This window comes from Ailuropoda melanoleuca, chromosome X, assembly GCF_002007445.2.
Source record: "Ailuropoda melanoleuca isolate Jingjing chromosome X, ASM200744v2, whole genome shotgun sequence".
Lineage (NCBI taxonomy): Eukaryota > Metazoa > Chordata > Mammalia > Carnivora > Ursidae > Ailuropoda > Ailuropoda melanoleuca.
Genome location: NC_048238.1, coordinates 16,330,639 through 16,344,259, shown reverse-complemented (window position 1 = coordinate 16,344,259; position 13,621 = coordinate 16,330,639). Strand labels below are relative to the sequence as shown.

General features: G+C 37.4%; 1 protein-coding gene across 12 annotated transcripts in view; it reads left to right on the top strand.

The window, feature by feature from the left end:
- Positions 1–11,922, top strand: part of BCLAF3 (BCLAF1 and THRAP3 family member 3) — a 56,292-nt gene extending 44,370 nt beyond the window's left edge. For all 12 annotated transcript variants that reach the window (XM_011236630.3, XM_034648978.1, XM_034648981.1 and 9 more), the window contains 2 exons: positions 1,992–2,147; positions 11,762–11,922. In XM_011236630.3, coding sequence (XP_011234932.1) covers positions 1,992–2,147; positions 11,762–11,791 — 186 coding nt within the window. In that variant the 3' untranslated portion in view covers positions 11,792–11,922. The remainder of the gene's footprint in view (positions 1–1,991; positions 2,148–11,761) is intronic.
- Positions 11,923–13,621: the final 1,699 nt, after the last annotated feature.

Below are 13,621 nucleotides of genomic sequence, written 5' to 3'. Positions count from 1 at the left end.
CCAGCTGAGCAGGGAGCCCAATGCGGGGCTCGATCCAGGACCCTGGGATCACAACCTGAGCTGAAGGCAGACACTTAACTGACTGAGCCAGCCAGGTGCCCCACTTTATTAATATTTTTAACTCTACGGTATCTCTTTTCCCCACCCTGCCAAAAGATAGGAAAATAATCTAGGCTTTTTTGTGAAAGTAGCAGGCAGGCTGGATAGAGTAGTTAGCTCATTAGGAGGAAATTAATATGAGATAAAGGTAGTATAAACTGTCCCCAAACCATAGACTAAGAGGTAGTTGAGTGGTCTTCTATTAATATCTGGATTGTTGAGAGGAATAATTTCTAGATGTTGAAAGGTTTTTTTCATTTGTAATAACACAGTTTGAAGGCGTTGTGCAGATAACACTTCTAGCCAGTGTTTCATGTACCTAAAAACAGGTGTGACATTAGGTTTTCAAAAATAGCAATGGCCATAGAATATAAGCTTGTTTTATACTGTCTTTTAATCTCTTGAGTAATGAGCCACAAAATCAATTGAAAATGTGATGTCTGTGTAACTTAGAGACAATGTAGCTGGGCTTTCTGATATGAGTGCTTCCTACATGTTGTTCTTGTCGTTGGTCAGTTTTAGTTGTTTGCAGTATTTTTCTAAGGTCCTTACAAGGCCTATTTCCTGTTACCCTTTCTTCTTAAGGGAAAGTTCTTTAATATTAATTATTTTTAAATGTTTTTAAAAATACATGCAATAATCTCTCCTTTTGACCAATCTTTAAAGCTGTGTAATGTTATATGATTGTTTAGAAATTCACAATTCTTTATAGTAAAATAAGGAGAAGAAATAATCCTTTCTAGATTTTCTATTTCTATTTCATTAAAATTTGCTTTTTAATGGACTAATTCAAAGCAAGATAGTAGTCACTTTATTATATACGTAAAAATGAACAGTGTGAATTTCAAGATTAGCTCTGATACATCGTTTGCACAGTTTTAATGAAACTATAGTGTCTCATTCTAATTCTGTCTTACCTAAATTTTTTGTAGCCTTAAGAAAATAATTGGAAAATAGGCCTAGCATAAATGCTTTTTTAAATAAAGTCATGTGCTTCATTATGTATGACATACCCATTTGTTAAGTAATTCTCGAAAGAGGAATATGCTTGGTTTTTTATAATTACTCCATTATAATATACCATTTGTACATTTCCCACATGGGAATCAAACAAATATTCATTGTTCTCTTATGTCTATTGTAATACTAGGCAGTGTGTGGGCAAGAAATGGTCTTTTTCAGTGTAAACTCTTACCTTGAAAATATTTGCTATGATGGTATTTTTATGGTAAAGAAAGATTGGCTTGAAGATACTGAGGGAGTGAAGATACTGACGGGAGTGAAGTTAAGAGAGTTTTTTATTCTTAAATAAATGTTGATACTTTATGTCCTCCCCCCATTTGGTATTTGATATATTTCGTTATGAATAAGAAGGATAATTGTAGCTCATTAGATAAAGTTTTAAAAGTTGCATTTGTTTTTACATGATAAATTTAAAGAATTTCAAGTTTTTTTAACTTAGTTTTTAAAATTGCTTTTATGTAGGGGCGCCTGGGTGGCTCAGTTGTTTGAGCATCTGACTTCGGCTCAGGTCATGATCTCAGGGTCCTGGGCTTGAGCCCCCTGTCGTGGAACTCTGTGCTCAGCGAGGAGTGTGCTGTCTCTCTCCTTCTCCCTCTGCCCCCCCCCCCGCTCATGCTCTCTCTCTCTCAAATAAATAAATAAAATCTTTTAAAAATTGCTTTTATGTAAATTTAAAAAATCATTACGTAAAATAAACTATGAGCCTAGTTTGAAGAAAACATACTTTATAACCATCATTACCTCTTCCCTTTTAGTATATGTAGTGCCTAGAATCAAGGGTGGCTCCAAGTACCAGACATTTTTCCATTTCTTATACTAATAGATTTGGAAGCTGTAGTTTTTACATTTAATTGTTTTTTTCTTTACAGATCAACTTTAGAGGTGGCAGATTCCAGCCCCATTATAAATCAGGCCTAGTACAGAAGAGCTTATACATTCAGGCTAAATATCAGCGTTTACGATTTGCTGGCCCAAGGGGATTTATCACTAATAAATTCAGAGAAAAATTACTGAGGAAAATAAAGGTTAGTTGCATTATGGTCATTTAAAAATGTAGAGTGACTTTTGAACTCCTAAATTATTTCTGTTTAATAGATCAAGTGTTTTTTTAAATTTAATTTTGACTTAAGTTGCAACCTAGATCTCACAGATGTTCTTATTGCATGATAGTTGAAGAAAAAGTTCAAGGAGTGATGGTAATAGAGTTGTGAGACTGTTTAATGTTGAAATGCTTTTTGCTGTTTTGCCTCAAATACTATGAACATGTCAGCTGTTTGAACTTTTTACTTTGGAATGTCTGTTATATGCTTAATCTTTGAGATGGAAATTCAGGTAGAGACTTTTAACTGGTATATTTTAGCCTTATACAATGTGAATTACCTAAGTACCAAAAAATATTGAACTGACTGTATAAAAAGGGCACATAATTGCAAAATACATTAATTTTTCTTCCCCCCATTCATGTGTTTTTTATTGTGATAAAATGCATATAACATAAAATTTGCCATTTTAACCATTTTTAAGTATACAATTCAGTGGTAGTAATTACATTCATAATGCTTTGCAACCATCGTCACATGTGCTAATTCTTAATGTTAATAAAAAGTTTCTTGATAATTTGAATTTTGTTCTCTTTTAGTTGTGGATTGATTTTATTTAAATGTCATGTTGGTATTTGAAAATGCAGCATAAATATGATATACATTCTATATACATTCTATATATTTTAAATGAGAACGATAGCATTACATCAGTTAAGTGAGGCATATTTGCCAATTTTCTGACTCATTTTTGTTAATTTGGGGCTATATTTTCTCAGAGAAATATATGTGTATCCAGTGTTGTTATCAAATAGTCCAACTGTGGTTTTATAAATTTTCTAACCATAAATGTTTCTTTACACTGAGCTTGCTTAGTGATTTTAGTAAAACTTATTTTTCGAAAGATGGACTAGTAGAATGGAATTGACAACTGTTTTATTTTTTAAGTTTTAGAGTTAACTGTATATTCTATAATTTCTCACCCCACTCCCCCATCCCCCAATTTTAACTGAATACTTTAGGCGAAGTTTCTAATTTCACCTTGTATGTTACTCTTGATGTTATTGATGTTATGAAAGCCATCTCTTCTTTAAAAATGTGAATGTAATTGGGCACATTTTCCCCTCTTGTACACCTGCCTACTGTTGAATTGAGTTGCTGCTTTTCTTCCTGTCTTGGGTAGCAAGTTTCTCTGCAGCATATCTTCTAGGTATTTGTCCCCAATCACAGGTGGCAGCCTGGCTGTTCACAGGGAAGCAAGTCATTGATGTCCACTCAAGGAGAAAGGCTGGGGCAAGCCTTATTTTCAGTTGCAAGGTTGAGTTTCAGGTACATGGGTTTCTCTTCTGTTTGCTCTGTGTTATCTTCCTTTTTTTTTTTTTTAAAGATTTTATTTATTTATTTGACAGAGACACAGCCAGCGAGAGAGGGAACACAAGCAGGGGGAGTGGGAGAGGGAGAAGCAGGCTCCCAGCGGAGGAGCCTGATGTGGGGCTCGATCCCAGAATGCCAGGATCACGCCCTGAGCCAAAGGCAGACGCTTAACGACTGAGCCACCCAGGCGCCCCTGTGTTATCTTCCTTTGATTCCACTTTTACCTCCAGTTTTTGGATGACTGGGGGTTCCTGAGTGCTCGACTGTCTGCCTCAGCCTGCAGTTTCTATGTGTTCATTGAACTTGTGCCATTTAGTCATTCTTTTCTTAGCCTCACTGTGCCCATTTCTTACTGACTACCCAGTCCTTCCAGACCACATTGACCACCAGCTTCACTTAACAGCAAATAGAAACCAGACATCAAGCCTTCATCTTAGGACATAAGAAGTGTGTCCCAGAAGGGCACCTGGGTGGCTCAGTCGGTTAAGTGTCCAATTTTGATTTTGGCTCAGGTCATGATCTCAGCGTCCTGAGATCGAGCCCTCCATTGGGCTCTGTGCTCAGTGCAGAGTCTGCTTGGGTTTCTCTCTCTCTCCTTCTCCCTCTGTCCCTCCCTCCACTTGCTTGCGCACTTGCTGTCTTTCTCTCTGTCTAATAAATAAAATCTTAAAAAAAAAATGAAAGAAATGTGCCCTAGAGGGAGCCACAAGCTGCTATGAGTCTCCAGTCGTTAGGGCCTTGGCTTTTGTATCATCCAAAATGTAGCAGTTACAGTTAAGGTCCAGTGCAGCTCATAGCCTCCCCTCCTTTTGCCGTTTGCTGCTGTCTGAGTGCTTTAGAAAAAGTAGTCCCAACACACTGCACTTTTTAACAGTCGGTGTCTACTACTCTTTTTCTTAGTCCTGCCCTTCTGGATGCTACTTCATATGTCTTTGTATTGTAGCTACATTGACATGGGCTTTTCCATTCTGGCTACTGTCAGTGCCTATAAGTAAGGCATAAATAGACTTTTTATAGGTTTGTGTTTGAGCAAGACCCAGCTCTACACATATGGCATGAAATTAGGTACATACCCTACTTTTAGCACCCTACTTAACTGTTGAGTTCCACACACACCAACCTTTTCAGAAAGGAATGAGGCATTGCAGTTCTCTGTTTTCTGCCAAGGTCTGAAGTAAGGTCCTTAAGGCTTTCCTGGCCTGTGGGCTGTCCCAGTAGTATTGTGCTACTCTGAAACCCCATTCCATGTGTATAAACTGGTGAATTAAACCTAATCATTTCACCTCATCCTTTATGCCCTAAAGAAAAGAGATGAAGTCTTGTAGTCTTCAGTTTTTCCAGTCTTGCGTACGTTCCCTTTCCCTTAGATTAGGGACACTTGTGCTCAAATAGAGTTACTGAGTATGAGGTACCATTTGTATCACTTTTCATCTCAAGCTTCCGTATTGGAGGGAATTTTGAAGGTCCTGTCCTGGAGAGAAGCTGTAGTCTGACCAGTATCTGTGCACTGGTCTGGCTTTTTGCCCTAATAGTGAGTTCATTCTTTTTATTGTTATTAGATCACCACCTAGATTAAGTAAGGATTCATGACCAATTAATTTATCTAGGTGCCCTGGAGCTGCTTGAGCCTGAAAGTAGATGTGAACCTACACATGCCTCATTGTCCACCAGGAAGGTTTAGACTGATCTTGTCTGGACTGCTCACTCCCTGACCGTGTTGAAATGCCGGGGCTGATCATTCATGGTTTGAAAGTCTGGTGATGCTCCTCTGTATTATGATATGGTTACTGTGCCATCAGACATGTGCTTCCTCTCTCCAACACCAAACAGCCTCAGGGAGGGGTGGGGGAGATCCTAGATGTGCTCCTAATATGTCTTCTTGTCCTACTTAACAAGAGCAGTTGTGGCTCCCCAGCTGCCTACAAAGGGGCAGGATTCCCAAGCAGTATTAAGAAGTACAGAACTGAAATTCTTCTCCTAATTGATTGGCACTTGTCATTATTAATTGCATTCTGGCACCCAGATTCCCTTTTACTGTGTCACCTTTCTCTTGAATTCTGTGCTTGGGCTAGAAGATGAGGGGGTGGGAAGAATGTCTGTTACCACCTGGAATAAGGCTGGTCTTTTATTCACAGTCATTCACAAGTGACCCCCTAAATATTCTCTGCTCATCACAAAGTTTTCAGAAACTCTTTTGAGGGTCTGAATATGTACCAGAGTAGGACAAAGAATGCAGTAAAAATTCGTGAAGCCACCTCTCAGAACATTGCCTCTGAAAAAATACTAGCAGTTGTGTGTTCAGTCAGGGAGACCTAGAGTTCCTTAGCATCATAGATACTCTAGCGGTCCTCAGGGTGCCTGTCAGCAAGGTCCCTACCGGAGCTCTGCCCATGGATACAAAGGGGAGAAAGGAGAGAGCATAAAGACACTGCAAGAAGGAAGTTAAAGACTGGAATCTGTGGCACTTGGGCTTGAAAAAACCCTTGAAAGTCGTGGAGTACATAGAACGGGATCCAAGATCAGGTGACTGACAAGAATCTGTGACACACCTGCTCTGTCCCTGGAGCTGAAGTGTGCCAGGGTGGCATCATCACCTTCAGACGTTTCTGACCTCTGGAGCCTCCAGTTTTACTCTCTACCTCTCTGACTTCTTTGTCTTATTTGGCGGTTTCTCTTCTTCAGTGCATCCTTTAAAAAATACAAGCATTCTCTAGCATTATATTCTTTCTTCTCTTTGTTTATTCCTTCTACTTGCCTTGATTGCCCTCACCTCTTCCCAAGGTCCTAGCCATTACCTGTGGTAATGTCTTCAGCTCTGACCATTCTCCAGAGCTCCGGATTTCTAGCTGCCTCCAAGATACCCTCACATGGCTGTCCTGAAGGCACCTCAAATTCAGCTTGCTCAAAATCAGACTTTCACCGATACAAACTATAGCATGGGTAACCCTTAAAAACATGATGCTAAGTGACAGAAGTCAGTCACAAAGATCACATATTGTATGATTCCATCTATATGAGATTCTCAGAATAAATGAAGCTATAGAGACAGGAAGTAAATTAACGGCAGCCAGAGACTGGGGAGTTAGGGGAAAATAGGGGTGTGTGTGTGTGGCTGCTAACAGGTAAAGGGATTCTTTGTGGCTGAGAAAATACTCTAAAACCAATTGTAGTGACTGATGGTTGCACACCTCTGTGAATATACTAAAAAACTATTGAATTGTATGCTTTAAATGGCTGAGCTCTATGGTGTGTGAATTAGATCTCAGTAACACTGTTAAAAATAAAATCAAACTCGCTCTCCTCCCCAGACCGCTGATTTCTCCTTGCAGCCAGCCAGCCAATCTAGAAACTTCTCCTACTAATCCTCCTAGTTCTCCATCCAACTTCAGCCAGTGGAAGTCCTCTATCACTCATTCATTACTTCACTCATCTCATTCATTTTAATTCTATGCTCACATACCCTGAAATTTTGAAAAATTATTTACCTCCTTGCACACTTTTAGGTCAGTATCTAATAGTTTTTTTGTCATAAGTTTAAATTGTTTTAAGGGATATATATAATTTCTGGCATATAAATAATGAGAGTGTTAACTAAAACTTACATCATTCTTTGTAAGCTCTTCAGTGGAACCTCACACCACAGAAATTTGATGATTTAACATCATTCATTTTCTAAAATATGCAGACAACCTCTTTTAATGTAAGAAATTTTGTATCGTTCCCTTTTTTGCCTTGAATTTGGATTTCTTTCTGTTTCCCCCATAGACTTTTATCTTGGGAAGTCTTTTATTGATCACCAAATCAAAGTTGACGTATAATGTTAATAGATTTCTGTGACTTTTAGGTGTTAAATATTTCCTCTGCATTCAGTTAACATTACAGTTGATCAAAGTGGCATAAATATATTATAGGTTTTGATAAGTATTGATTAGACAAAAGTTATATTGGAATTGCATTTCTCTTTTAAATTAGTTCATGTATTCACATATAAATGTTATTTATTGCTAGTAGAATAGTGTTCTAAGTATCCATTCTAATTCTATTTTTTCTTTTTATAGATGTAAGTCCTGAGAAACCTTGTCTATATGATTATATAGATAAGAATGAAAGGACTTTTATTGTAGCAATGCCACTTGGTTCTTTGGACTCACTCTGAATTATAGGCCAAAAAAAACCTTAGTGATCAGTCATCAAAAACTATTTTGAATGTTCTTTTACTGACAGCTTGATTTTGTCCTCCTTCAATTTTATTAAACAAAAGCAAAGAATCAGAAGCCATGTGACTTGCAGAAGTTTGCTACTTATTACTAGCTGCTAGAGCAGGTTCATTTTCTTGACACCATTGCCAGTATTTCCAATTGCCCTGTTTTGGGGGATCCCCAGGTAATGCAAAGTAGTGAAATTCAGGATGAGAAGGTGTATCTTTCTCATATAAAATGGGAGGTGAGGGACAAGCCCTAACCAGTTGTGCAGACAGGTTAATTTTGGAATGTGAACACTGGGAATTTGAAGATCTAGATATTACTTCTTTCCAAACGATCTGTCCCCACATGCTTCTTGGAAAGTCTTCATATGTCCCTAATGGTAGGCATACCCATTTGATAATTACTGACTTACTTAACCAAGCCTCTGCTGATGACTTCGGGATAGCTTACAGGTTTTCTTCATTTTTCGTAACACCACTGGGCACACTGACATTTTGGTACCTTGCCATAGTCTGCCTTTTACTCATTTATACTCTGATCAGAAGTACATGAAAGAGCCTGTTTACTACACCATAGCCGGTACTCCACGTTATCAGTCTTTATTATCCACTGTCAATCTAATAGCAGAAAATAGTTTTCATTTACTTTTCTTTGGTTATTAATGATGTGAGCGTATTTTTATGCATCTATTGGCCAATTGCATGCCTTCTCTTAATTTTCTTATTTCTGTGCTTTGCCAGTATTTCTGTTGAAGGATAGTACTTTTTCTTATTTATTTGTAAGAGCTCTTGATTTACTGAGGGTATTAACCTATCGTACATTTTGCTGGTATTTATTTTATGTTTGCCAGTTGTTTGTGGTGGCTTTTACATTATAAAACTTGTGAATGTTCATCTATTTGAGTTGGTCCTATATGGCTTCTAGATTTCATATCATACTTATAAAAATTCCTTACAATGTTTTCTTTAAGTTGTTCTATGGTTAATTTTTTAAACATATACATATTTATTCCTTTTAGAATTCATTTCTATGATACAGTGTGAGGTTAGAATCTAATTTTTTCCCCAATGGATCATCAGTTTTTTAACAGTATTTACTGAATAATTTGTCCTTTGCCCACTGATTGAAAATGCCACTTTTAGCGTAAGCTACATTTTTATGTATTCCTGATCTGTCTTTGGAATCTTTGGAGCCTCTCACTTGTTTCCTTGCCTGCTGTGATTTGCTTATTCTGTCCATTCGCTACTAGCACAGTTATTGTCCCAAAACACAGATTGACTCATGTCACTCTTATGCAAACCCCTTCCAAGGATTCTGTTGCCTATAAGTGAAGAGACTGGACTTTTTCACCAGCTCCAGTCCTAATAAGCTGCCTTTGTAAGCACAGTTCTTCATGGACCCTCTGCTTTTTGGAGCATACCAGAAATTTTCATGTACCTGTATCTTTGCTCCTGCTGTTCTCTTGCCTAGAAATAGCCTCTTGATCCCCATCATTTTCTTATTAAACCCTGCTTTCCTTTTAAGACCCACTATAAAGCCTTACCAAAGCCCCTTCTTTAGCTCTTGTTTCATTTGGTTTCTAACTGTTGCTGTTTACCTTCCTGTTTCTCCAAATAGATCATCAGCTCCTTGAGGTTAGAGGGTATCTCATTAGTCTTCATATCTTCCCCTTTTTGCCTTTCATATAGTCTGTCTTCAGAAAATGCCTGTTGAATAGAATCAAGCCTAATCATATATACATACACATGCTCTCACACATCCATTTATAGCTCTAAAAAGTTAGTGAATAGTAGCCATTGTGTCGGGGTCCCCAAGACCAGCCCCAGTTCTGGTGATTTGCTAGGAGCACTCGGGACACTGAGCATATGGTGGCACTCACAGCTGTGATGTGTTAGAGTAGAAGCTGCACAGCACACCTGCAGAGGGAATTGGCACACGGGCGAAGTCCAGAGGACACCAGGTGCAAGTTTCCAAGAGTCCTCTCCCAGTGGAGTCACACAGGGCGTGCTTAATTCCCCCAGCAACGAGCTGTGATAACACATGTGAAATGTTGCCAACCAGGAAAGCTCGTTAGAGACTCGGTGGCCGGGGTTTTATTGAGGGCTGGTCACGTAGGCACCCCCTGCCAGTTACATACCCGAATTCCAGACCCTGAAGGAAAGCAGGTGTTCAGCATAGACCATAGTGTTTGCACAGTTTAGATACTCATCAATGGTGGGGATCCTCCCAAAATCTAAGTCCCTGGCTGTTAACCAGGGGCCAACCTTGGAAGCAGGGCTTTCAAAGGATAGCAGTCAGGTGTGCTATATTAACTCACCTGTACAACCATAGTTTTGAAGAGCTTAATTTCACAGATGGCAAATGTCTAAAGAGAGATGGAAAAATCGCTATGTTAGGAATGGCCAGGGAAAGTATGCTAAGTACTTTGATTTTTACTCTCCTCTTACAGAGGAGGTAAACTGAGTCATAGAGAAGAGCAGGGCATAGAAAGGACTACAGCTGAAGATCTGTATTTGGTGGTAGAACGTAGAGAGTTGGGTAAAGGTAGGAGTGTGCAGTCTATAGAAGGCCTCAAAAGCCGGGTAGGATGTTGAGGATGTGATATATTAGTAGAACATCTTTCTAGACTGAGGAGAAAGTGCTGTTGAGGATGATTGTGTGGTGCGCAGTGGGTATGCAGATTCTGGGGAAGAGATGAGATGCAGGAAGACCCACAAGGGAGCATTTGCAGTGATACCAAATGTCAGCTTAAGAAAACGTAGACCATCCTGGTGCTCGTATATCTAGTTCACATTCTGCTTAAAATAGGTTTTCAGATAACTGGAAGAATGGAGGGATCAAGCTGAGAGATGGTGTGGAAGAAGCTATGTCAATGGTGAATGTGATTCAGAATAATTGTACATTTGTAAAAACAAGGTATTTCAGTTGAAAAATTTTTATGAATTATTATAGAGTTTCCTTTTAAAGCTGTTAGTAGGCAACAGATATTTTATTTGAAGGTCAATGTATATGGTTTTTAATATTATATAACAAAGGAATGGGACACAATGAAGTCTACTTCTATTTAGAGGAATGATGTTGACTACACACACACACACACACACACACACACACACATGTATTTTAAACATTTCACTAATTAACCAAAATTGAAAGAAGAATAAGAATTTTCTATCAGCACTGCTTTTGTTTGGAATTAAATGTTTCCATACTAATGTAAATGCCAAAAAATAAATCAACTTTTAAATTTCTTTCAGTTTTAATAATGTAAGATCCTAGTAAAAGGTAAGGATATATGTATTAATAAATATTTTTAATGTCCCAGAAAAACATGCCATTTACCATTTTTGCTCTTTTATTGGTTGCATGGTATTCTGTCCAGTTTGTGGTTGATAATTTAATATTTTGCATAGCATCACAGTATAGAATCCATGTTTCATTACCCTCTTCAATCACTGTTTTATTGTTGTGAATTCCTTTTCCTGTGTTTACAGAAGGCTTACATCTTTTTATGTTGTAGGTAACCATCCAAAAGCAAGAATGCTTCCCCCACTCCCCAGTAGCTTTCTCTGTCAGCCAAGCTAGAAGAGTCCATGTCATTTTAAAATTAAAGATACCATATGATGACAAAGATCAAATACCAGTTTGAGATTGTGTGTGTGTCACACCAGGCTCCGTGCTTGAGGGGCTAACTTTTAAGAGTACTGATTTTTTTTTTAAAATCCCCAATGAAACTCACCCAAATAGCAGAATGCCTTTTCATCAATTTACTAATACCAGCGTGCTGAGTGTCATATATTTTCTTTGTCCTACTGACTTAACCATTTGATATCTGCTTTGATGTGTTCTGTTGTTACTTTACGTCTTTGGGGTTCCACATACCTTTGTGGGGGTCTTGGCTGCAAGTGGTACTACATAAATTAAAATATCTTGAAAATTGCAATGGGAAAAAACTCTAACTCAGATGTTATAACTGACTCTTCTTTTGAAGTCTGTATTTCTTTTGTTTTCTCTCAATAGGAATACGCAAACACTGCCCCAGCAATCTAATCCAGAGCTGCTACAGACGGAGACGACACTGCAGGATGGTATTTGGGAGCATCTCTTTTGTCAGGAGTTAGAATTGGCACTAAAGCACTAATACTGTAACTTTCTTGATAAAATAACTTTATTTTTCTGTAGTGGAATGCTGCAACTTTTTTACACTTAATTGCTTTTAAATTACAGTATTCAATTTAAAAGTTGTATTAACTACAGTTTCTTTTGCAAAAAGTCTCAAAAGGGCATTATTTGTTGATGCATTTTTCTCTGAGCATGGTTTCATATAGAACTTAACTGAGTTATATCCACACGTTTATATGTTGAAAGTTTTGCTTATGTAATAAAAACAAAAGTATCTGAATTGTATAGTGTCTGTACATGAAAGAACTTGAAACAGTGGCCTTATGGTAGCAAATTTTATACCAGATTTTTCTTTTTTTCTGATGACAGTTTGGCTTAGAACTGGAAGTTTTCTTAAGTTTCTGAAGATCAAGGCCTATATAATTTATACATTTCATATTATGATAAACAAAGGCACAAGAAAAGGTGCTTCACAATTTCCATCAGGTAGTTATGAGTGCACTGAATTTTTAGTAATTGGTTCATTCAGTTTTTTTCACCACTATTTGCTCTTTCCAATTTCAAAATGCTATTGTGGAAAATATGTAAAGATTTTGTAATTTATATTCCATCTTACTTTCCCTCAGGGCAAGCTTGTGCATATCATATTTTTAAAGGCTTTTTAAAAATCTGACAGACAAAATCTCGTACTTGGAAATTGTACTTTACTACTACAGCATTATAGATTTTGCAAGCACATATTATAAAGTGTTTATTTTCAGTTCAGTTGTGTGAGTACCTACTAGCGTAAGATAAAATTGATGGGATTTTAAATGATATTTTAGGTCCTAGTACCTTATTTCTTTTTGTTTTCTTTGTTCTGCTTAATAGTACATATACATTCCCAATTAAACTTTTGTGAAAGTTTATTTGTAATAAAATAAAATACTGTTGCTCCTTCTGCTTGAAGTTACTTGCCAGTTTGTGAGAACATTATTTTAATTTCATACAAAGGCAGAACTTTTAAAATCAAAATCTGGTAAGAACTTGATTTCTCATGACTGGATTATGAAAAATCTCACTACAAATATTTAATTTTTTTTTACATATCTTTGTAAGATAGGGCAGCCATTCCTTATTGGGTCAGTAGTAAGTGAGGGCAAGAGTACTAGGATTAAAGCTGGCTAATAAATTTAGGTAGACAGCCTGTCTTAATGCTGTGTACCATCTCTGTAGGTCAGGTTTTCCAAACATATTTAACATTCCACTTACAGCAAGAAAGAAATACATGTGTGCAGTAGTATGACAACTTTATATTGTGTGAGCTACTCATAACATCTGCCTTAAATTTCAAAAGAATTCATTTATTCTCATATTCTGGGGGACACTTATAAGCCTTGAATATTTATTTGGTTAACACATATTTATTGCACAGATTCTGTGCTAAAATTACAGCAGTGATAAAGAGAACAAGACACATGCAGCCTGCCTTTATGGTCTGAACAGTCTGATAAGGAAACCGGACATTGAACATGGAAATGTAACTTGGTATACGGCATTAATTCTCTGACTGTATTTATCATAGCATAGCACATAAGGCTAAGACAGTTGACTCGATATTAATCATTCCACAACTGACTTCCTATTTAGGCATATAGGAATATACTTCTGACATTGTCTCAATATGCAATGCATGTTATTTACAGAATACCTGTTGGTAACATGGGTGTATTCAGAAAATATTGAGTGCATTAGATTTAAAGCCTAAAAAGAAAGGCT